The sequence below is a fragment of the Aquarana catesbeiana genome, linkage group LG01, assembly GCF_042186555.1.
Source record: "Aquarana catesbeiana isolate 2022-GZ linkage group LG01, ASM4218655v1, whole genome shotgun sequence".
In the NCBI taxonomy this organism is placed as follows: Eukaryota; Metazoa; Chordata; class Amphibia; order Anura; family Ranidae; genus Aquarana; species Aquarana catesbeiana.
The window spans coordinates 557,375,804-557,401,727 of NC_133324.1; the positions used below are offsets into that span (position 1 = coordinate 557,375,804).

Here is a 25,924-nt window from a genome sequence, read left to right on the forward strand (position 1 = left end):
AAGGTTGGTGGTGGTAATTGCAAATAAACTGTTGTCAAAGTAAAAATAAAATGTTGTGAGCTTGGCTTTTTTCATAATTTAACAAATTGTTTAGGTTCGTTGTTCTCATTCTGTTAAAGTATATCCTTTGTACAAAAATCCTACATCTTCCACATCAGATTCATCAGCTAAAAATTGTTGCAACCATGCAACACTTTAAATAGCCTGTGTAAGAAATAGTAATATATTTTCTTAGTATAGACACTATGGAAAATTTGTAAGGCCTTGCGTTTGTTTGGAGTTCTTAACTTGTCGGATTTTTTTTTTTTTTTTTCTATATACACACGATTTAAAAAAAAAAAAAAAAGCTGACTGCACATGCACGCACAAGGATTTTAACATGAATGTGTTGTGTCCATTGTAGTGTGTGACCTAGCTTTACAGGTGTATCTGTGCTTTTCTTTACATTTACTGGTTTCTGGAGGACCCTGGATCTTGGGCCAAGACTGTACACAGGGCACCTGGTCTCTTTGTAAATGACTCACCTTTTTCACATTTTGCTTTTTACTTGTACCATATGCAAAAGATGACAGACAACAAGATTGACAACAGAAATATAGCAAGCTGGTTTTTCTTTTAATTGAATCCATCACACCTATAATGCATATGAACCAGATCTAAGTTTCATCCCTTGTTTAACTGTTAGTCAGACACTTTGTTGCCAAGAGGTTTCTGCCATTTGATATTTAAATGATGGGAGGGTGGGGCTTATTATTGGATTGTGGCAGTGTCACTAAACCCTTGATGTTAAGGCAATCAGCACTACTACGCTGCCAGATATTAAAATCTGCTAGTGATGTTCACATCCCTTTTTTATTTGTAAATCATCTTCCCTCCTCGAGCCACCAAAGTGGGTCCTTTTTTTTCACTTCCGGTTTGCGGGTGTGTGCTTAGCACATATATACAGTCACATGCATGGCTCTCGCAAAACTACAAATCCATTTTTTTTTTTTTTTTTTCACCACCGATTTATTGTTCCTCTTTTAGTAACTACAGGCTGGTGTTCCCTCAGTTTCTGTTCTTCACTATAAAGCCAATGGGGGGTGATTTCAATCAGTGGGAGTTTACTTTGTGCCAGAGCATATTAGTCCATGTTGGGAGTGCACCGAGGAGGGAGGCTATATTCCTACGTGCAGTGGGACCATGTGATTGTACAGCAAATGTAACCACTCTCACAAAGCAAAGTTAAAGAGGAACTGCAGTCTGCTCACGTAATTTGTAATAAAAACATCTTTGCTATGCTGAAGCTTCCCTCCAACCACTTTGCATATTATTTTATCTATACTGTGATTCTGAACTTCCCAAATATGCTGCAGAAATCTCCCTCCACTGAGTCTGGCTGCAACCATTTTAACTGTGGGCAGCTTCAGCTGCTGCCTGTTCACTTCCTGGATTTACACAGACACACAGGAGGTACACCTCCAGCTCTGCAGCCCCGCAGCTCTCATTGGCCCTCTTCTGACTCATTCCCCTCCCTTCCTGGCAAACTCTCACGGGAGTTAGAGAGAGCTGTGCATGGTGTCATAAGCCTAGGCTTTTTTTCCCCAAACAAGAAACAGGAAATGGGCAGTATAAGGTATTTACTGGCAGAAAAAAAAATGTTTTACTATCCAAAGTTAAAACAACAAGAGCAGAAGATTTAATAGATGGAAAGTTGAAAAAAATGACTGAAGGCCCGCTTTAAGATGGCAGAGTTTACATTTTTACTGATCGGGTGACGGATGTTGCCATTATAAAGAACATCGATAGCTAACAATGAATGGATTGCAATATGATTTTTTTTTCATTTTTTTATTGGGTTTAGTGGCACTCTAATCTTAAAAGGTATCCGATAACAAAAATGTAATAAAAATGTAATATAATGTTTCTTTAGCCGGAACAATGCTTGCCATAACAGAATAAGGCTGCATCCACACTTCAGCGTTTTGAATCTCGGCCAGATTTGTCACGATTCTGCCCGCGATTTGAAAGTACCAATGTGTAAATGACAAATCGCGGGACTCGCATTTAAGATGGCATTTGTTTGACTGAAACCTAAAATCGCAGTGCGGGTCTGCAGCAATTGCTGCACTGCAATCGCGAGAAGCAGAAAGTTCAGGAGCTACTTTTGGGCGACATGTTTCCCGCGATGCGGATTGCCGTGATTGCAGCACAATTTACTGTGGCAGATCTGCACAGTGATTTTAGGTGCCATTCAAATGAATGGCATCTCAAATGCGAGTCCCGCGATTAGTCTTTCACACCGGTGTTTTCAAATCGCGGAAAATCTGGCTGCAATTCAAAACGCTGAAGTGTGAATGCAGCCTAAGAGTCGCTCAATAGAATGAGAGAAAGGGGGGAAGAAGCCCTGGTAGAGAATATTGTGAATATAGCCATGGCCGAAAAGGTGGTTCAGAATATGTGGACGGTTGGGAGAAGCGAAGTAGGGCTAAAGCAACCTATCTCCAGCATGCAGAGAATATACAGTAGCGGTCTCTGCAGAGAAGGTGGATGCACCAATGTCGGGGTTCTTCTGGAGAATCCTGTGAGTAACAGCCATGTAAGTAGCAGGTATACAGAGGTGCCTGCTAAATAATGCTTGGAGGTTGCTTGTGAAGAAGGCTGTAAAAAGACCCAATTTTTTTATATATGAAACCTCTGACTAGCTCCTTTTTATGAGCACCTTAGCATAACCTTACTAGCTCCTTCACCAAGGACTAATCTTGTGAGAATATTATACCACCATGCACAAAACATGTGGTCTTTGGGTTTGTAAAAGAAAGTGGTGCATTCAGGATGTAGTGGGGGTGTTAAATGATGAGGTAATTACAACCACCGGTATGAAGTTGGGGATTATGTAGAGTCAGGATCAACATGTATTTTAACCCCTTTTGCCTTGTAAACTGCTGTAGTGGCTGGGAGTTGTAACCTGTCAGCTTAGTAGAAGTGATTTGGGTGGTTGGAATGCCACCCAGTCAATTCTACATCCGTATGAAGGTGCTGACCCCCTTCCCAGCTTTCTTGCCTGATGCCCCCAGGCATGTGTTTTAGATTTGCCTACCCCAGCTGGGTGCCTGGAATCTCTAGAGTGTTGGGTGATCAACAAACTTCATTTGCTGGTCTCTGCTGGTGGTTAGTATGAACCTGGAAGCTTTTTACACTGTCAAACCTCAGCACTCCCTCTGTTGGGATGGTATTATTAGCGATGCTGCTCTCCTTGAGCAGGGAAACTCCAAATCACTAAAAACAGAAAAAAAGGTGCATACACCTAGTGCATTACTCTAGACACCTTTTAGAAATTTTATTTACAAAATATCAAAAGCATACTCACAAACATGAAAGGATACAACGCATGTCATATACAACTCCAGTAACGAGAATGACACATCTCTGCATTTGGACAGCTGACTTGTTTTGGGTGGCAAGCTCTCTTCCTCATAGCTAGTCCACTTCTCTGAAGGCACCATAGTTTATACTAATCAGAAACCTGGATCCCTCCCCTCCATAGCCTGCACTGGGCGGGACCAAACCCCCAACGTGATCATGGGAGAGATGTCCAACATCAACAAAGGAAAGCAAATGTCAGTCTTAAGTTGTGTTGCTTTAAGCAGTACTACAGGGATCTTATAGTGCTATGATGTTATTGGAAATACAGTGCCTTGCAAAAGTATTCACCCCCCTTGGCATTTTTCGTGTTTTGTTGCCTAACAACCTAAAATTAACATGGATTGTTTGAGGATTTGCATCATTTAATTTACAGAACATGCCTACAACTTTGAAGATTTTTTTTTTATTATTATTGTGCAGCAAACAAATAGGACAAAATAACAGAAAAAGTCAATGTGCATAACTATATATATTCTGAAGAGTGTCTCCAGCTGTTTTTGTAAAGGACCCTTAAATATTGCTGCATTCTCTACAGGGATCATCGCTATTTATTATTTAGGACGCTGCAGGAATACCCCAGTTCATAATAAATGGCTCCATAAGGAGGTATTGGACTGCAAAACTATTGGGAGATGTAAATAGTTTATCAGGAGCTTTTCAGTCAACATACAGAACTATGGAAATAGTGTGTGCTTGGAAAAAGTTCTAGTAGTCTTAAGGCTTCTCGGGGACCATAGATGAGTAGCAGCACTAGCAGAAGCTACAGGTTGCACTTCTATCTTTGACACTTTCTGTGTTTACAACAACCAAATTGGTTCTCTAATCTTGAGAGTTATGGCAGCTGTATGCAGTTCCTAAATCCTGCAAGGATTTTTGAGACTTTTCAGATAGCGGCTCCATAACCAAAGGCTTAGGGGCCATTAAAACTGCAGGCAGATGAGATAATGATTCTGCAGAAGAGGAACACTTATATCCTCTATGGTTGGAGTCCTAAGTTAACATTGCTATTTGGCAGAAAAAAAAAAAAAAAAAAAACTGTTTAAAGCCTAGTACATGCCACTAGTTTTCTTTCATTTAACCCAGCGGGCTGAACAAAAAAAAAAAAAATGGAAAGCTCAGAAAGAGCCGCTGTACTAACTTAGTACAGCGATCTCTCCTGTTGCACGATTGTGTTTAGCCAGAGAGCACTGATCGCGAGGAGATCTTTTTCGGTCATGCACCTTTGACAGAAGCTGGCCAGCTTCTGTCGGACCGGCTGCAGTACACACAGGCTGAATTGTCGGACGGTTTATATAGAAAAACAGCAGCTGTAAAAATGTCCAAAAATGTCCAGTGTGCGTGAGGCCTAAAAAGAAAACATGGCTAGTAAAACAGTTAAGTTTCTCAGTGGGAGGAAAAGATGTTCATCTTGCTAGGACACTAGCAATCTAACATTTTTTTTTTTTCCTCTCTCTCAATGAACTAAAAAAACTGATTTCCATATGTACCAATAAGCAAATCATAAAAAAACTCAGACTATACTCTGTAAGCATTTTTGACTGTTACAGACCCTTTTGATGTAGATGCATTTCTCCTCATTTTTGCACAGGTAGAATGTAGAATACATTGATGGCAGTCATATTCTTTATATAACACAATATTTGTGATACTGTATATCAAACCTATATTTTACGTAAAACACACACGTCAAATGCAATAAAATACCCAATTTGTGGCAAAACATAAAAGATGAGGTTGTATCAAAAGTGCATGTATGTCCAGCCTTAAAACTGCAGGCGCCTGTCAAATGGATTAAAAACTAGGGTGCTCAAAAGTGCCTTTAATCAATGCTTTAAAATCATTACAGATTATTGATTTTTAGAACAACGTACCTAGAACTATTGTATGCACTCTGGCATGAGCATTTGTGTTCATACGTGCATTTATACAAGGGGATGGAGCTGACAAGTCCCATAAGTGATAGAGAACCTGTCACCTGCACTCTGGGAAAACAATAATGGTCTATTAGACCCCTAATGTCACCTCTGCACTCTGTTTAAACTGGTCAAGCACAGACTGTTAAATTTGCTTCTATCCCCACCAGGGGAGCTGGAGCAGTTTTGCAAGGAGGAATGGGCAAAAATCCCAGTGGTAAGATGTGGCAAACTCAGACTTATCCAAAGCGACTTGAAGCTGTGATAGCCGCAAAAGGTGGATCCACAAAGTATTGCCTTTAGGGGGGTGAATATATACATATATTTATATTTTCTTTAAGCTTGTTATCCTCTGTTTTCCCCTGTGATCTGGCCAGTAACACAGCACCTGTATTATACAGACACCAACCTGAATAGGGGCAAATTTTGACAGCAGCATTGGCAGTCTGGAAGATCCAGTCTACTTCCTGGAAGATGTACCATTGTACATGGAGGAAGGCATAGTTTGCTTGGTGTGAGAAAATAAACTTCTCCCACAAAATACTCAGTGGGACGCATCTTAACCTTTTTAACAATGAGGCCTGGATCAACTATTTGCCTTAAGTACTATTAAAGGCAAAACCTTTTTTTTTTTTTTTTAAGTTTTGAATAGAGTGGAGAAGGGTTAGAAAACCTGTCGGTTTTTATTGCTTTGTCCCTCTTGGGGAGATTCACTCCCTCTATTTGTTCTGTTTATCATTTAACCACTTGAGCCCCGGACCATTATGCTGCCTAAGGACCAGAGGTCTTTTTCCAATTTGGCACTGCGTCGCTTTAACTGCTAATTGCGCGGTCATGCAATGCTGTACCCAAACGAAATTTGCGTCCTTTTCTTCCCACAAATAGAGCTTTCTTTTGATGGTATTTGATCACCTCTGCGGTTTTTATTTTTTGCGCTATAAACGGAAAAAGACCGAAAATTTTGAAAAAAAATTATATTTTCTACTTTTTGTTATAAAAAAAATCCAATAAACTAAATTTTAGTCATACATTTAGGCCAAAATGTATTCGGCCACATGTCTTTGGTAAAAAAAAATGTCAATAAGCGTATATTTATTGGTTTACGCAAAAGTTATAGCGTCTACAAACTAGGGTACATTTTCTGTAATTTACACAGCTTTTAGTTTATGACTGCCTATGTCATTTCTTGAGGTGCTAAAATGGCAGGGCAGTACAAAACCCCCCCCAAGTGACCCCATTTTGGAAAGTAGACACCCCAAGGAAATTGCTGAGAGGCATGTTGAACCCATTGAATATTTATTTTTTTTGTCCCAAGTGATTGAATAATGACAAAAAAAAAAAAATATTTACAAAAAGTTGTCACTAAATGATATATTGCTCACACAGGCCATGGGCCTATGTGGAATTGCACCCCAAAATACATTCAGCTGCTTCTCCTGAGTATGGGGATACCACATGTGTGGGACTTTTTGGGAGCCTAGCCGCGTACGGGGCCCCGAAAACCAATCACCGCCTTCAGGATTTCTAAGGGTGTAAATTTTTGATTTTACTCCTCACTACCTATCACAGTTTCGGAGGCCATGGAATGCCCAGGTGGCACAAAACCCCCCAAAATGACCCCATTTTGGAAAGTAGACACCCCAAGCTATTTGCTGAGAGGCATATTGAGTCCATGGAATATTTTATATTTTGACACAAGTTGTGGGAAAGTGACACTTTTTTTTTTTTTTTTGCATAAAGTTGTCACTAAATGATATATTGCTCACACAGGCCATGGGCATATGTGGAATTGCACCCCAAAATACATTTAGCTGCTTCTCCTGAGTATGGGGATACCACATGTGTGGGACTTTTTGGGAGCCTAGCCGCGTACGGGGCCCCAAAATCCAATCACCGCCTTCAGGATTTCTAAGGGTGAAAATTTTTGATTTCACTCTTCACTGCCTATCACAGTTTCGGAGGCCATGGAATGCCCAGGTGGCACAAAACCCCCCCAAATGACCCCATTTTGGAAAGTAGACACCCAAAGCTATTTGCTGAGAGGCATGGTGAGTATTTTGCAGCTCTCATTTGTTTTTGAAAATGAAGAAAGACAAGAAAAAACTTTTTTTTTTTTCTTTTTTCAATTTTCAAAACTTTGTGACAAAAAGTGAGGTCTGCAAAATACTCACTATACCTCTCAGCAAATAGCTTGGGGTGTCTACTTTCCAAAATGGGGTCATTTTGGGGGGTTTTGTGCCACCTGGGCTTTCCATGGCCTCCGAAACTGTGATAGGCAGTGAAGAGTGAAATCAAAAATTCACGCCCTTAGAAAGCCTGAAGGCGGTGCTTTTGTTTTCGGGGTCCCGTACATGGCTAGGCTCCCAAAAAGTCTCACACATGTGGTATCCCCGTACTCAGGAGAAGCAGCAGAATGTATTTTGGGGTGTAATTTCACATATTTCCATGGCATGTTTGAGCAATATATCATTTAGTGACAACTTTGTGCAAAAAAAAAAAAAAATGTCTCTTTCCCGCAACTTGTGTCGCAATATAAAATATTCCATGGACTCGACATGCCTCTCAGCAAATAGCTTGGGGTGTCTACTTTCCAAAATGGGGTCATTTGGGGGGTTTTGAACTGTCCTGGCATTTTATGCACAACATTTAGAAGCTTATGTCACACATCACCCACTCTTCTAACCACTTGAAGACAAAGCCCTTTCTGACACTTATTGTTTACATGAAAAAGTTATTTTTTTTTTGCAAAAAAATTACTTTGAACCCCCAAACATTATATATTTTTTTAAAGCAAATGCCCTACAGATTAAAATGGTGGGTGTTTCATTTTTTTTTTTCACACAGTATTTGCGCAGCGATTTTTCAAACGCATTTTTTGGGGAAAAAACACACTTTTTTAAATTTTAATGCACTAAAACACACTATATTGCCCAAATGTTTGATGAAATAAAAAAGATGATCTTAGGCCGAGTACATGGATACCAAACATGACATGCTTTAAAATTGCGCACAAACGTGCAGTGGCAACAAAATAAATACATTTTTAAAAGCCTTTAAAAGCCTTTACAGGTTACCACTTTAGATCTACAGAGGAGGTCTACTGCAAAAATTACTGCCCTCGATCTGACCTTCGCGGTGATACCTCACATGCATGGTGCAATTGCTGTTTACGTTTGACGACAGACCGCCGATTGCGTTCGCCTTAGCGCGAGAGCAGGGGGCGACAGGGGTGCTTTTTTTTTTTTTTTTTTTTTTTTTTTTTTTTCTTTATTATTTTTCTGCTTTTTTATCTTATTTTTAAACTGTTCCTTTCATATTTTTTTTTTTAATCATTTTTATTGTTATCTCGGGGAATGTAAATATCCCCTATGATAGCAATAGGTAGTGACAGGTACTCTTTTTTGAAAAAATTGGGGTCTATTAGACCCTAGATCTCTCCTCTGCCCTCAAAGCATCTGACCACACCAAGATCGGTGTGATAAAATGCTTCCCCAATTTCCCAATGGCGCTATTTACATCCGGCGAAATCTAAGTCATAAAATGCTCGTAGCTTCTGGTTTCTTAGGCCATAGAGATGTTTGGAGCCACTCTGGTCTCTGATCAGCTCTATGGTCAGCTGGCTGAATCACCGGCTGCATTCTCAGGTTCCCTGTTGAGACAGGAGAGCCAGAGAAAAACACGGAAGACGGTGGGGGGGGGGGCATTCCCTCCCACGGCTTGTAAAAGCAGTCTAGAGGCTAATTAGCCGCTAGGATTGCTTTTACATGAAAGCCGACCGCTGGCTGAAAAGAATGATACCAAGATGATACCTAAATCTGCAGGCATCATTCTGGTATAACCACTCAAAGTCGTGAATGGCGTACCTGAAGACAAAAAAATGGTTAACAATAAAGCACAGTAAACGGTAAAGTATAAAAAATTGCACACCTGAAAAAGCAAACATGATAAAACATAATAACAATAAAACATTGCAGAATAGAATACAGTAAAAAAGAGCAGAACAATAGAGAGAGAATAGAGAGAGAGAGAACAATAAAACGACAACTATTTTTTTTTATTTTATATATTTTTTTTTTTTTTGACACTTTTTTGTAACTAACTTTTGTAACTGTAACCGGTTCCAGGTTCGGGTCTCTCAAAATGCGATGGCATCTTGGGAGACACTGTGAAAGTGTGCCTAGTCTGTGGAATGCTGTACCCTACGCTAATACTCAACTAGTGAATGGTAGCGTTCAAAACATTCACCAATGCAAAGACCAGGATTGTCAGGACAGGAGGGACAATAATAGCGGGTGTCACGCCTATATCCGCGCTTGCTGCAGACACAACATCTTTTTTGGGGGTTCGTTGGGTAGGGGTACTTGGGAGGACATAAAGAAAATGCCTCTCATGCAGCCGACTGCATTTGGTTGGGGATGTGAATGGGGGAAGTACGGGCGCTGCAGAAGCGGTGGGTTCCCAATTAGGATTGGCGAATGCAGCAGGAAGGGCACTATGGGCATGACGGGCCTGTGTTTGTCTTTTTGGTGGCAGCGGGACACTACTTGTGCTTGCCACCTCACCAGCTTGAACTGCACTTATGGGACTCGCCACGTCACCAAGTGTTACTGCAGTGCTGGTTTGACTACGACCGGGGTGTACTAGGCCGCTGGTGCTTGCCAGTTCACCAAAACGCTACCAAAAAAACTGTTAGCGATCGCAGGGATCAGGCCTGACTCTGCGAACGCTGCAGTTATGCGTTTAGTGTTTTGTAAGTGTCAGTGATCGATCGATACTGCACTTGGGTGGGCTGGGCTGGGCCGGGCGGAGGGGCAAAACGCAGGTGCTAGCAGGTATCTGGGCTGATCCCGCTAACACTGCGTTTTTGGGAACCCTAAACTGCTGGGGACGCTAGTATAGATCTGATCGGATCAGATATTGATCCGATCAGATACTATACCACTAAGGGAGGTGTACGGTGCGTGCGTGGGTGTTAGCGCTACTGGCGCTAACCTGACGCTGCCTGGTGCTTGCTTGCCAGTTCACCAAAATGCTACCAAAAAAACTGTTAGCGATCGCAGGGATCAGACCTGACTCTGCGAACGCTGCAGTTATGCGTTTAGTGTTTTGTAAGTGACAGCGATCGATCGATACTGCACTTGGGTGGGCTGGGCTGGGCTGGGCCGGGCGGAGGGACAAAACGCAGGTGCTAGCAGGTATCTGGGCTGATCCCGCTAACACTGTGTTTTTGGGAACCCTAAACTGCTGGGGACACTAGTATAGATCTGATCGGATCAGATATTGATCTGTACAGATACTATACCACTAAGGGAGGCGCATGCTGCGTGCGTGGGTGTTAGCGGTACTGGCGCTAATCTGACGCTGCCTGGGGCGACGCATATCACCGCCGGGCGATCAGGGGGCTAAACCTTTATTCGGTAATAAACGGCGGGTGCCCTGACACTATAAAAAATAAACGAACTAACCAGCGTCAACCGTAACGTTTATACGGTGATCAGTGGTGAAAGGGTTAACTAGGGGGCAATCAAGGGGTTAAAACATTTATTAGATAGTATATGGGGGTCCCTGACGCTATAAAACGCTGACGGCGAACCTAAATATTTACGTCCCTAACTAGCGTCACCAGCGACACTAATACAGCGATCAGAAAAATGATCGCTTAGTGACACTGGTGACAGGGGGTGATCAAGGGGTTAAAACTTTATTAGGGGGGGTTAGGGGGGTATCCTAGACCTAAAGGGGGTTAATACTAACTGTCCCAACACTGTAACTGTCACAAACTGACACTATGCAGTAATCAGAAAAAAAAAAAAAAAAAAAAAAAAACCTGCTGGTGTCAGTTTGTGACAGGGGGGGGGGGGTTGATTGGGGGGGGATCGGGGGGCGATCGGGGGGGGGGGGGATCGGGGTGTTTTGTATGCCTGGCATGTTCTACTGTGTGTGTGTAGTGTTTTCACTTACTCGGATGTCTTCTCCCCTGGGCGCTGGAACGGAAACTACCGAGCCGAGGGGAGATGACATCATTTTCTTTGCTGCTGTTTAGCATACAGCAGCAAAGGAATGTTCCCATTGGCCGGCGGCGATCGCGAGGGGGGGGCCACGAACGGATGGCCTCCCCCTCATCTCGGATCGCCGGGGAACAGAACGGGACCGCCTCGGGCACCGGGGGGGGGTCCGATCGGACCCCCCACCCGCGGAAGGCAAATCACGTACATGTACGTGATTTTGCCTGCCCGTGCCGCTTTGCCAACGTAAATCGGCGTTAGGCGGTCCTTAAGTGGTTAAGTAAAAGAAAATCCCAAATTTTGGGTTGTTCCCAGAAAAGTAATGGAGGGGAAATCTTCCAATGGGGACACTAGTTCTGGTGACCTGGGAGACCCCAAGAGATTCCCTTAATTTGCAGGTTTTTCTTGTCACTTCCTGTTTTGGCTATGGGACAGGAAGTTAAGGTAAATCTCCCCAGTGGAAGACAGTTGGCAAAAATAATCCTTACACAAGGGTTATAACCCTCCCTTTCTCTATCCAAAATGCATATAGTTCTAATTTAAGACTTTTTTGTACGGCTGTTTGTGGCTTCTCTGTATGCCCACCCATGTCAGTGTGGGATTTGACACTGCTTCACAGTGCTTCAAAAAACCATCTTATGATTTAGGAATATTCCACTTTCCAACCTCATTCGCAATTCCTCATTGCTATCATTTCTGCAAGGTGTGTCCAAATTGGTAGCTTTGTCCTATAACGATTCTTTACTTGTCTTAAACAAGGATAAGATGGTGCTTTGCTCCAGAGCCTGCTTTCTTCCCAAGGTGATTTTAGTCTGACATTAACCAGGACATTGTGCTCCCATCCCTTTGTCCAGCCCTAGTACATCAGAACAAAATTTCCCTTCATTGTCCAGATGTAGTTCAAGCTGCACGTGTTTATCATGCAGCCACTGCCTCCATTAGTAAGACTGATTTGTCATTTCTGAAGGTCCCAAAAAGGGGAAACCAGATTCTCATCCAACCTTTTTTCATGGCTCAGACAACATTTTCAAGCTGATGGTCTTAGGTTAAATTCCACTTTTTCCTGTGAAGGTGTACTCTACTATAGATCTGAGAGTGCTTATTCATGCGGCTCTTGGAGCTGCTGGGCAGTCCCCAGTTTGTTTATAGTTGGGCCTATTCGTGTTTTGTTGGACTACTTTTGGAGGATCCACGTTCTGTGTATCTCAATGAACGTAAAATAATTTTTGTACTCACCATAAAATCAAATTCTTTGCGTTCATTGAGGAAAACAGGTCCCACACTTGTGTTTTATAGTCTTTATGGCATTTTGGGAGTGGGGGGGGAGGGTCATCAATACCAGGCTCTTTTCTTTTTTGTTTGCCAGTGTCTGAATCCCCTGTGGGCTACATTATAACCAAAATGTCTGAATCCGGTGTACTTTAATGAACTCAAAGAAAAGGATTTTTACCAAAATCCTGTTTTTGTGAGTACCTGTTAAAGACCAGACATGAAAACATAATAGCATTATAAAGCTTTGTATTTTGTACATTATTAGTTACTGTCTGACTTTTAGGCCTCATGCACACAGGACGTTAAAAAAAAAAAGAGCGCACGGTTTTCCGTATTTTTTGGCATTAGCGTTTTTACTGTAAAAACATTCCCTGTAACGTCCAAACGCGACTAAACATGGTTACAGCATTTAGCCACTTTTGGCATTTTTCAGTTTTACAGCTCAAGAGCCTCTGCTCCTGGATGCACAGGCTGTCTTTTTTTTTATTATTTTTTTTTACTGCCCCTAAACAATTAAGCCTCCAAATGCCTCTGAAAGTTTGTGTGCATGGACACATAGGCTAACATGGATGGGTGTTTAGAGGCAGTAAAAAAAAAAATGTCAGACGCCCCTAACAGCAGCTGTAAAAACATCCCATGAGCCTTATATTTTGACAGCACAGCTCGGTTTTCAGGTAGACTTGGCTGGTTTAGCATGTTTAAAGCCCTTCCCCATGTGTTTGTGTTTTCAGAATTTTGCATACATAGGATGTTGCTGCTCATTTTCTAATTTTTCCCCCTTTGTGTGTATCTTAGAACCAATTCAGATTCAGCATTGCATCAAAGTACAATGAATCCTAGTCAGCAAGAGGCTTTCAGTGGAAGTTCTCAGGATCTTCAGCAGAAACGAGGTACTCAAAACTCTATTGTAGTTTTGTAATTTGGTCACAAATGTGTTTGTAATAAAAATTAAAGCACATACATGAAAAACTTCTGAAGATGCCAATTACCTTGCTATTATACTGACTTGTTGGTTCAATTAAGTCAGAGCCAGAATTTGTATGAATGAAAAGAAATCCAGAGAAAAGTCAGAAGTCTTTTAATGACCTATATTTTGGTTAAAATAACGCATATTACCACACACACACAAAAATGTTGTGCTCAAAAGTTTGCATGCCCTAGTAGAAATCGTGACATTTTGGCATTGATATTGAAAATATGAATAATCATGCCAAAAAGACTGTCTTTTATTTAAGGATGATTATATGAAGCCATCTATTACACAGTTGTTTGGATCCTTTTTAAATCACAATGATTACAGAAGTCACCCAAATGGCCCTCATCATAACGATGTGACAATGAATGGCCTTATATGATCAATATCATTAAATAAGATTGTTTTTTTGCATGATCAGTCATATTTTTATCAATGCCAAAATTTCACAACTTCTGCTAGGGAATGCAAACTTTTTAGCACAATTGTATATTACTGTGCAAAAATATTAGACCAGTGTGAAGAAATGTTGTAAAGCAAGAATGCTTTTAAAAATATGTATTTTAATTGTTTATCAATTTACAAAATGCAAAGTGAGTAAACAAAAGAAAATTCAAATCAATATTTGGAGTGACTGCCCTTTGGCTTCAAACTAGCATTGATTCTTGCACTCGCACAAAGTCAGGGATTGCTATGATTAAAGTCTAGGATGGAAAAGGACCTGGGAGTCCTAGAATATCATAGGCTCAGCAATGGCATGCAATGCCAAGCTGCTGCTAGCAAAGCAAACCGAATATTGGCATGCATTAAAAAGGGGATTAACTCAAGAGATAAAGCGGTAATTCTCCCACTCTACAAGACTCTGGTCTGGCCTCACCTGGAGTATGCTGTCCAGTTCTGGGCACCAGTCCTCAGGTAGGATGTACTGGAAATGGAGCAAATACAGAAAAGAGCAACAAAGCTAATAAAGGGACTTGAGGATATTTAGTTATGAGGAAAGGTTGCGAGCACTGAACTTATTCTCTCTGGAGAAGAGACGCTTGAGAGGAGATATGATTTCAATTTACAAATACCGTACTGGTGACCCCACAATAGGAATAAAACTTTTCCACGGAAGGGAGTTCAATAAGTTGCGTGGCCACTCATTAAAATGAAAAGAAATTAGATTTAACCTTAAACTGCGTAAAGGTTTCTTTACTGTAAGAGCGGCAAGGATGTGGAATTCCCTTCCACAGGCAGTGGTCTCAGCGGGGGGGGGCATTGATAGTTTTAAAAAACTATTAGATAAGCACATGAACGACCACAAAATACAGGGATATACAATGTAATACCGACATATAATCACACACATAGGTTGGCCTTGATAGACTTGTGTCTTTTTTCAACCTCACCTACTGTGTAAAGTCAGGTGTATGATTGACCAATTATATCAATCTGGTGCTAATTATTGATCATCAGTTTCATATGTAGGTTGGAACACAGTCATTAACTGAAACAAACAGCTGTGTAGAAGGCTTGAAAATGGGTGAGGAACAGCCAAACTCTGCCATTAAGGTGAGGGTGTAGAAGACAGTTTCATGTCACAGGGCATATACACCATGACAAGACTGAGCACAACAAGAAGACACAAGGTAGTTATACTGCATCAGAAAGGTATCTCCCAGGCAAAGATTTCAAGTTTCAAGATGTGCTGTATAAGCACAAAGTGGGCAATTTTGAGGACCGTAGACGCAGTGGTCAGCTAGGGAAACTTAATGCAGCAGATGAGACACATCATGATTACCTCCCTTCGACATCAGAAGATGTCCAGCAGTGCCATCAGCACAGAACTGGCAGAGACCAGTAGGACTCAGATAGACCTATCTAATGTCCAGAGAAGTTGGGCCAGAACTGGTCTTCATGGAAGAATTGCCACCAAAAAACCATACCTCCAATCAGAGGACACTTTGGGGGTTATTTACTAAAGGAAAATCCACTTTGCACTGCAAGTGCACTTGGAAGTAAAGTCGCTGTAGATCCGAGGGGGACATGCAAGGAAAATAAAAAACAGCATTTTAGCTTGCACGATTTGGATAATAAAATCAGCAGAGCTTCCACTCATTTCAGATCTACCCCTTAGATTTAGAGCGACTGCACCCCCTTTGTATTCATTGCCAGAATACATCGCTTTCTCTGTATGGCTGAGTGCCGATCAGATAGACTCTACTGTGTTCCGGGCATGAGACAGGAAGGTCTTGGCTCAAACCCTGAACACAGTGAGGTATGCTGTATGTAACCTCAGCTACGTACAGTTTATACAGAACATCCAGCGGACTCACATGTTAGTGAGGGACATAGTTTGTTTGGGCTATGTATTGTAAAGTATATCAAAAGCTGGAGTTCAGCTTCAAGTTTAGTGGAAGTGATGATGTTGAGATCCGGGCTCTGTGGTGGCCAAACTGAGTCTGTCTGGGATTACATAAAGAGACACATGAATTTGAGGCAGCCTACATCCACAGGAGATCTGTGGTTAGTTCTCCAAGATGTTTGGAACAACCTACCTGCCGAGTTCCTTCAAAAACTGTGCAAGAGTACATAAAAAAAAGAGTGGATGGCGTTTTGAAGGCAAAGGGGTGGTCATACCAAATATTGATTTGTTTTGGATTTCTCTTCTGTTTACTTTCCATTTTGGTGATTGATAAAAATAAACTAACACTTCTATTTCTGAAAGCATTCCTAATTTTACAGCATTTTTTCACACTTGCCAAAAACGTCTGCACAGTAGTGTGTGTGTGTGTGTGTGTGTGTGTTATCTTGTATCTGTTTATCTGTGAAAGGATTGCTTTTCTATCAATCTAGTCCTGAGATTTTCCTCAGCACAGTTCTGTCTGGCTGCTTTAATTCTGTACTGCTCATAGGTTTCCTTCCCCTCTCCATTCTGAGAGTAGACCGTGAAGGGAGAAGCACCAGGCTGATAAAATCACATCTCTCTCACTCTGCTCTTTCTTGCTAAGCACAGCTGACAGGCTGCTTACTTCTCTCTCCCAGTCTGAGTGCTGCTGTACAGGAGACTGCAGGGTGCTGATACCAAGAAAAAAAAATGTAGGTACTTACACTTAAGAGGTGTGGCCAAAGTTTTTTTTTTTTTTTTTTTTTTTTTTTTTTTATAACTACACTTGACTTGTGGGTCACAGGAGTGCATTTAACCTTTGCACTCCTGTGACCCAGAATCAGCCGACAGTGGGCTAAACTAAAGATTTAGTTATATATGGCCCTTATTTTTTTAGTGCCTTATTATGAACTCTTGGGTTTCTAATTTAGAGTTCTGTCTTCTTTTTTTCTTATTTTATTTTAATAATACACAGGGTGGATAAAAATAAATGTGGTGTTTTTTTTTTTTTTTTTAAATCAGATTTAATTTTTTTTTTTTTTTTAAATTTAAATCTGATTTTTTTTTTTGATTGGATTTATTTGATTTAAATCTGATTTATTTTAATAAAAATGCTTTTGGAGTAAAAATCTATCGGTATCTAAAGATTTATATTTTAAGATACTTTAATAATTTAGTTTATATTTAGCATGAGGCTGTATATTCTGCAATATTTACATTTTTGGTAAACTCATTCAATGAGTCCAAGTTGTGCAAGCTGAGATAATGCTCTGTATTGATGCATTCACACAATTTCACTGTAACCATGAGATAAGACAGTTCAAGAATATTCCTTTATCCCATTGTTTTTCAAATCTATGTACACTTCAAACTGGGTGATTGAATCGGTTCTGATATCGCTGTTTTACTAACCTGACAGCTTAATATTCTAAATGGGAAACCATAATTTTTGCAAATATTAAAGATTCTAACTACCAGCAAGAATAAGTCCTTACATTTAAAGAGCACCTGTCATTCCAGATCCATCATGGCAGCGCCTGTTAGCAGGCATTCATTCACCTGCTGCCGCCATGTCCCTCACCTTATGTCACTGCCGCATCACCAGCCGTCCCATTAAAGTGAATGGAACTGTCAGTGGGTCAATAGCGGGTCAGAAGAGAAACGGCTGCGGGATAGATGACAGTTGCTCTTTAAAAATTATGATTTGAATCGAGTTGATTTAAATCAAGCCTTTTTACTAGTGATTTAAATTGACTTGATTTAAATCAAATCCACCCTGATGGTACCTATTGATACATTTTATTATAGGCAGTAGTAAGCAGACAGATGTTTTAATAATATTCTTGATCTTGTGGGTTAGGTGAATCACTGGAGTATATTCCCAATCTGTTACTTCTGGACAGATTTGTACAGTTTTACTGCTGCAGGGTGACCTGTGGTGTTATCATTAGGGCCTCTCCGCTTAGGGGAGAGTGTAGACAAAGGGTTAAATGTGTATATATCAAATATTTTGTCATTTTTCTCTAACTAGAAGAGTCAGGGATGTGGATCTCTTCGAAAACTGTTGGTGAAGGCAGCCTGTGTACGTACGCATTTTTCTGTATCTTGATTGAGGCGTTTGTATTTTGAACATTTTAAAGACTTTCCCCTTTTTTCCTTTTTTGTTTTCTCCCTGTTTATAAGTTTGTTTTGAAAATTGACAAATTGTCATATTGTTGACCTAGAATTTGCATAACTGTATGGAGTTTGTGCATAACACTATGTACTGAAAGTTACATTTTAACCACTTAAGCCCTGGACCATTTGGCTGGCTAAAGACCAGAGCACTTTTTGCGATTCGGCACTGCGTCGCTTTAACTGACACTTGCGCGGTCATGCGACGTGGCTCCCAAACAAAACTGACGTCCTTTTTTCCCCACAAATAGAGCTTTCTTTTGGTGGTATTTGATCACCTCTGCGGTTTTTTGTTTTTTTGTGCTATAAACAAAAAAAGCAACAATTTTGAAAAAAAAGCAATATTTTTTACTTTTTGCTATAATAAATATCCCCAAAAAATATATAAAAAAAAAACAAACATTTTTTTTCCTCAGTTTAGGCCGATACGTATTCTTCTACATATTTTTGGTAAAAAAAATTGCAATAAGCATTTATTGATTGGCTTGCGCAAACGTTATAGCGTCTACAAAATAGGGGATAGTTGTATGGCATTTTTATTAATAATTTTTTTTTTTTTTTACTAGTAATAGCGGCAATCAGCGATTTGATTTTTTTTTTTTTTCAGTGACTGCGACATGGTGGACAGATCGGATACTTTTAGCTCTATTTTGGGACTATTCACATATATACAGCGATCAGTGCGATTAAAAAATGCATTGATTACTGTGTAAATGTGACTGGCAGTGAAGGGGTTAACCAGGACGGGGCGCTGCAGGGGTTGTGTCCTAGGGATGTGTTCTAACTGGGGGGGGGGGGGGGGGGGGGCTACGTGTGACACTCCACTGATCACCGCTCCCGATTACAGGGAGCTGGGATCAGTGTCCTGTCACTAGGCAGAATGAGGAAATGCTTGTTTACATTAGCATTTTCCCGTTCATCCTCTCCGTGAGATGATCACGGTTATCCCTATGGACAGGGTCGCACGCCGCCGGCAAATTCAAAGGGACGTACAGGTACACCCATTTGCGCAGCCGTGCCATTCTGCCCACGTATATGTACATGCGGCGGTCGGCAAGCTGTCAAAGGTGCATTTCCCAAACTGAAATTCAGTATTAAAAATGAATGCATGTAGTAAATCAGTGGTTCTCAACCCTGCCCTCCAGTACCTCCAACAGGCCAAGTTTTGGGAATTTCTCTTAGAAAAAATACATGTCCAAAATAACAAACCATTGACTCTGATTAAAGCACCTGTGCAAGTTAAAGGAAAACCTGCAAACGTGGCCTGTTGGAGGTACTTGAGGACAGGATTGAGAAGCGCTGTAGTAAACAATACTTTTTACTTTGGGCTTCTGAGGATTGCTATAATGTTCCAGTCCACCGAACAGCTTAAAGGAAATCGAGAACCTGTCATCAGGTCTTTGAACGAAGATGCCATTGTAAGACTTACATGGTGCATACTGTTTAATAGGGCTTGATGACAAAATCTCTTTTAAATTGGTCTACTTACTAGTTGCTAAATCATGTAAGAATACGGGCTGGGTGTCTGATTTTACCTATTGTAACATGGTGTTCATGGGGATAGGGAAAGTAAAAATCATGTGACAAGAAGTTAATGTGTGGGCTTTCATGAGCTCTAAATGCATGGAATTGCATATACCCAACCTGAAGGTAAACTTGGTGGATTTTCTAACTAGTAGTTCATTGTGAATTGAAGTTCTGTGTAAAAAAAAAAAAAATGTATATTTACCAACTGGCTTTTTACAGCCAGGTTTTGCAAATAAAGGATTAAGATTGGTTGCTATTGGCAACAAGACATTTTCCCTTTGCTGGGCTGTTCTAAACATGTCCTAAAGTGACACGAACTGACATCCTTATTTGCCAAATAATCCATACACTACTTAAAGTGGAGTTCCACACATTTTTTAGTTTATTAAAAGTCAGCAGCTACAAAAAGTGTAGCTGCTGACTTTTAATAAACAGACACTCGCCGCCCGGAGCCTCGCTCCTCTCCCCCTCCTCTCTGCTGTCGCTGTCATAGCCACTGTGGGCACCCAGGCCGTGACAGCTTTTGCGCTGCTCTCTGCTAGTGGCCAGGCAATCTTCTGGGACGTGTCCTAGAAGATTGCTGGCAGGGAGGGGCTGCCTAGGTGGAGAGGAGGAGCAAGAGCAGGACGAAGGAAGTGGGATAGGAAGTCCCACTCTAAACTAAGTACTCACCCCCCCCCCCCAAAAAAAAAAAAAAAGACATGCCAAATGTGGCATGTCAGGGGGTGAGGAGTGCTTAAAGTGGAAGTTCCACTTTTGGGTGGAACTCTGCTTTAATGGCCTTGTAAACTAAAATGTATTTTCTACTGTGTTTTTTGCCAATGTCCTTCATGAGCCCCCAAATCTCCCTTTTTTTCCCACTCACTTTCTGCAGTTCATGTTACGTGTGGTCATGTGCACTGCTCTATACATACTACACATCCCATAGTCTAATGTTCCTAGTCCATGTTGGGACAGAGCAAGAGGGTGGCTACATTCCTACCTACAGTGGAACCATGGGAAGTGAATGTAGCCACCCTATAATAGGAGGTTGAATCACAGCAGCAAAAAAAGTTTATCGTACATCACGGGACACAGAGCCTTAGTAGTTACTATGTGGGTTATAGGCCACCTTCAGGTGATGGACTCTGGCACACCCTAAGACAGGAAGTCCATTCCCTATATAACCCCTCCCACTACTGGGATTACCTCCGTTTTTTCGCCAGTGTCTAAGGTGTTGGTCACGAGTAAAGATGTGCTGTGCTGTGCTGAGCTCCACTGGAGCAATCCTTGCTGGGGCCAGCTATGCATCCGGATCCATTCAAAGTGTCTTTTCAGGCCAAATTGAATGGTACCCGGGCCTCGTGGCGGAAGAAACTAGGTTTTGCCTGTAACGCTTCTCTTTTTAGAGAGCTGGACCCCGGATCCAGAGCTTTGGTTTTTTTAGCCATAAAGTTTTCTGGCGGGGTGTTTTACAGGTCCAGGAGTGTGGGTTCCCCGGTTCCTGAAGGTTTTGTAAACAGAGCCCCCCGTGAGAGGTGAAGATTGGGTCTGTTGGTTTTTACCGCAGAAATCCCTGCGGCGGGAAAGGTAAGTGGAGGTTTCTAAGGAATTTTTTTAATTTTCTTATGAAATGTCTCCTTTAAAAAAGTAAATGTTGTCATGCCTAAGAGTCACCACTGGGGGCTGTATAGAGCACGTACATTGTCATGCTTTCCTCAGACATCACGCTTGTCACAGAAGCAGCAGGCTTCCCTCCGGTGAGCAGCTCAGACCTCCGGTAAGATTGGGGGGAATTTTCTTCCACGAAACACCCCCCACCTGGACAAAGCTCTTCCCTTCTTCCTGCAAGGGGAAAGATAAAAACGATAGTCAATGCCGCTTCGTTTTTTTTTCACCGCCCCTGCACGGCGGCTTGTTACAGGTCTCCAACACCTCCCCACACACACAGACACACACACGCCAATCCCGTCGGATCGGAGGCACGCGTGTGCGCGGGTAAAACCCTGTTTTGAAAAGGGTGGGGCTGCGATGTGATGAAAGGGGCAGGCTTAATGTGGCGTTGGCGTCCTCTAACGTCCAGCGCAGGAGTATGTTGAGAAGCTCCATTTTTTGCTGGCTGCAGATGTTGGAGGGACACAATAGCAAAAAGGGGAATATAAGAGGTTGGTGACACAGGCATTCCCTGCCACATTTACTAAAAGCATCAGGCTGAGCATTAATAGCAGCGGCAGTGGCTGGACTGTTGCTCAAGCAGTGGATGCGATTTCTTCTGATAGTACCTCTGCTTTTGTGCATAGGGCTAAAGTCAGAAGAGGTGGTGTTGAAACACCTCAAAAAAAAGGGCTAAAAGGGTTTCCCTCGAGCTCTGGAAAGCCTACTCATCTCTACAATGGCATCCTCCCCTGAGAGGGGGTGGCTGGTCAGAGTGAGCATCGGGGCCATGAAATGTTTGCAACACTGCAGCCCCTGTTTGTTACTACAAAGGTCTTTTTTCCTCAGCCATGATAGGATTGGAAAAAAAAAGTTAGCAGCTTTAATCGCATCCCAGTGTGGGACAAAATGCGACAGGTTCTCTTCCATTACCCAGGACCCTCAAACTGAGGCACTGGGGGCGGGAGAAGATGAATTCCCTCAGGGTACCGTGGTGAGGCTGATGACTCCTCTTCTGAGGTGTCAAATCAGCTTTCACGCTCTAAGATTGATGATGCAATTTCTTGCTGAATGGTCCACTCCACATTTATGTACCCTTAACTGAGTGGGTTCGCTAAAGCCTCCTCAAGCTGTGCATGCCTTTCCTGTCCATTCATTGCTGGAAAAGCTTTTTGTATCTGAGTGGTTCACCCAGATGAGCATTTTTTTCCCTCCTAAAAAATGTTTTCACACTTTATCCTATGGAGGAAAAAAATTCACTAAAAGTGGGGTATACCAGCAATTAACGCTGCTATATCCTCTGTGAATGAAAGTTTGACTTGTCCGGCAGACAAAGCTCAAATGCTTAGGGATCCAACGCATACAAAGTTGGAATTCCTATTTTTAAAAAAACAAAAAAAGCCCCACTTTTTTTCTCTGGCTGATTGAGTGTCTCAGCCTGCGGTGACAGTAACTGGTTAATCGTTGAGAGACCAGTTTAAACAGGTACTCAAGGTTATCCTGTTCAGCAGGCCCAGGATCTGGCAAGCTTTACTAGCAGCTTTATGTTTTCAATAGTTGCTATGAGAGATTCTATCCTTCAGGCCTTGCGCCCTTCGCTAAGCGCCATGCAAGAAGATCCTGGCTAGTCTTCCTTTTTGTGGTGAAACGACTGTTTGGGGGATGATTTGGGTAATACATCCAAAGAAGGGTTCTTTTCTAGTGGAAAGTACCCCTTTGCCATTTAAGAAAAGGAGTAAACTTATTTTAACAAGCTCCTTCTCCTGTGCCAGGGGCATCAGCTTCCAGGCAGTCACGACGGCGTCCGCCGTCAAGTTCAAAAGGTAATCCTCGGGGTCAACCCCAGAGACAATAGAGGTCTTTGGGGAGAAAACCTACAAAATACTAAAGCCTCCTTTTGAAGAGGCGCCCTCGCTTGAGTAGGGGGAATACTTCTGCAGTTCTCAAGGATCTGGCAGGAAGAGTGTTGAGCCAGATGGGGGACTTTCTCAATAGCGCCAGGGTACAAACTGCAGTTCCAAGAGTTCCTGTCTCCTCGTTTTCTTAGATCAAACATTCCTAAGGATCCAGAGAAAAAGAAATCTTTCTTTCAAGCATTGGACCATCTTTTGGCAAAAAGTGATCGTGGTGGTTCCCATGTAAGAGCAGGGGTTGGGGGTTTGGTTCAAACCTTTTTTCACGGTGCCAAAACTGAATGGACATTTCGGATCTCAAAATCGAATTTGATTCCTGAATATAACCGCTCTTTCTTCGCATGGAGTCAATCCAATTGTTTCCATCCTACAAGGAGGAGAACTTCTAGCGTCAATCGACATCAAAGATGCATACCTGTACATGCCTATTTCCTCGCTCACCAGTAATATCTACTTTTCAAAGTAGAAAATCTTCATTTTCAGTGTATAGCTCTGCTTTTCGGTCTAGCTACTGCACCTTGAGTGTTTACAAAGGTTCTGGCCCCTCCTCTAGCCAGGTTAAGGGCCCAAGGTATAACAATTATACTTTACCTAGACAATCTGTTCTTGATAGACCAGTTGGTAGCCCGTTTAGACCAAAGTATGGTCACCACATTCAACTACCTGGAATACTAGGTTGGAGCCTCAACCTAGAAGAAATCTTCCTTAAAACCACGAAGAAGGCTAAAATACTTGGGTCTGATCTAGATACACCCAGAAAAGGATATTCTTGCCCCAGGCAAAGATCAGCGCCATGAAGGAACTGATTCAGGTGGTCGAAGCAAGATGAATTCTTTTTTGCTTTTGAGGTTGTTGGGAAAGATGGTGGCTTTGTTCGAGGCCATTCCTTATGCTTAGTTTCATTCGAAACTGCTGCAAAACAGTATCCTATCGGCTTGAAACAAGGGTTCAAGCTTTAGATTTCCCGATGTGTCTGACTCCAAAGGTGAGCCTCAGTTTATGGTTAATAACCAGAAATCTGCAAAGGGGAAAATCCTTCCTTCAGTTACCTGGGAATTGGTAACAAATGCCAACCTTTTTTGGGTTGGGGAGCAGTCCTGGAAGAGGCAACTGTCCGAGAGAAGTGGGCCAGATCACAAATTGCCTTGCCTATTAACATTCTATAAATTCAGGCAGAGCACTTGGTCCTGAGGGCCTGAACGTTCAGTTTACAGAATTGTCCTGCCAGGTTTCAATCCGACAATGCCACAGCAATGGCCTATATCAATCACCAAGGGGGCACAAGAAGTTGTGCAGCCCAGAGAGAGGTGAATCATATCCTATCTTGGGCAGAAAACAATGTGCTTTGCCTATGGGCAGTCTTCATTCTATGAATAGAAAATTGGCAGATGGACTACTTAAGTTGCCAGTAGTTGTTCCCGTGAGAAAGGTTCCTTCACCCCGATAACTTCCTGACAGTATGCCAAAGATGGGGGATCACAGACATAGATCTGTTTGCATCCAGGTTCAACAAAGAAATAGACAACTTTGTGTCAAGAACAAAGGATCCGCTAGCATGCGGAACAGATGCCTTGCTATTCCTGTGGAATCGGTTCTCTGATTTATGCATTCCCTCCTATTCTGCCTGCGTCCATGACTTCTTCGCAAGATCAAGCAGGAAGGGAAGTCTGTGATTCTTGTGACCCAGGAGATCTTGGTATGCAGAGATTGTAAAGATGGTGGTAGGGGACCCATGGACCCTACCGCCACGGCCAGACCTTCTCTCGCAAGGTCCGGTATTCCATCCTACTTTACAAACGCTAAATTTAATGGTTTGGCTATTGAGACCCACATTCTGAAGAAGCGTGGGCTGTCCGGTTCAGTGGTGTCTACTCTGGTTAATGCAAAGAACCCGGCCTCCAGAGTCATATATTATAGAGTCTGGAAGGCATATGTCTCCTGTGTGAATCCAGGGGTTGGCACCCCAGGAACTATGTCATAGGTAGAATCCTTGACTTTCTACAGATGGGATTAGAAATGAAGCTGGTCTTGAGTACTATCAAGGGCCAGGTTTCAGCCTTATCGGTATTATTTCAGCGACCACTTGCTTCACACTCTTTGGTTCGTAACTTTATTCAGGGGGTAACGCGGCTTAATCCTCCGGTGAGGTCACCCCTGAACCCCTGGGACTTGAATTTAGTCCTGTCGGCATTACAGAAACAGCCTTTTGAGCCGATACGACATATTCCCTTGGTCCTTTTGACAAGGAAACTAGTTTTTCTGGTAGGCATATCTTCTGCAAGAAGGGTATCAGCGTTGGTTGCTCTTTCTAAAGAGCCATATTTAATAATTCACAAAGATAAGCTTGTATTGCGTCCTCGTCCTAATTTTCTACCGAAGGTAGTGTCAGGTTTGCATTTAAACCAGGATATTGTTCTACCTTCATTTTTTCCAGAAACCCGTTGTGCGGAAGAAAAGTCACTACTTTCTCTTGATGTGGTGAGAGCAGTCAAAATCTATTTGAAGGCGACTGCTCAAAACGAATGTTTTTGTTTGTGTTGCCTGAAGGTCCTAAAAGAGGACAGGCAGCATTGAAATCTATTATTCCTAAATGGATTCGACAAGTGATTGTTCAAGCTTATGGTTTAGAGGAAAGTTCCACCTTTTCATATTAAAGCGCACTCCACCAGGGCTGTTAGTACTTCCTGGGCAGTGCATCACCAAGCCTTTATGGCTCAAATCTGCAAGGACACAACTTGGTC

The 25,924-nt window shown here is 42.0% G+C and overlaps 1 protein-coding gene across 4 annotated transcripts in view; it reads left to right on the plus strand.

The window, feature by feature from the left end:
- Positions 1-25,924, plus strand: part of CRTC1 (CREB regulated transcription coactivator 1) — a 321,207-nt gene that overhangs the window by 164,274 nt on the left and 131,009 nt on the right. For 2 of the 4 annotated variants that reach the window (XM_073596085.1, XM_073596104.1), the window contains exons 5-6: positions 13,391-13,485; positions 17,969-18,019. In XM_073596085.1, coding sequence (XP_073452186.1) covers positions 13,391-13,485; positions 17,969-18,019 — 146 coding nt within the window. The remainder of the gene's footprint in view (positions 1-13,390; positions 13,486-17,968; positions 18,020-25,924) is intronic. The other 2 variants (XM_073596094.1, XM_073596114.1) reach the window with 1 other exon arrangement.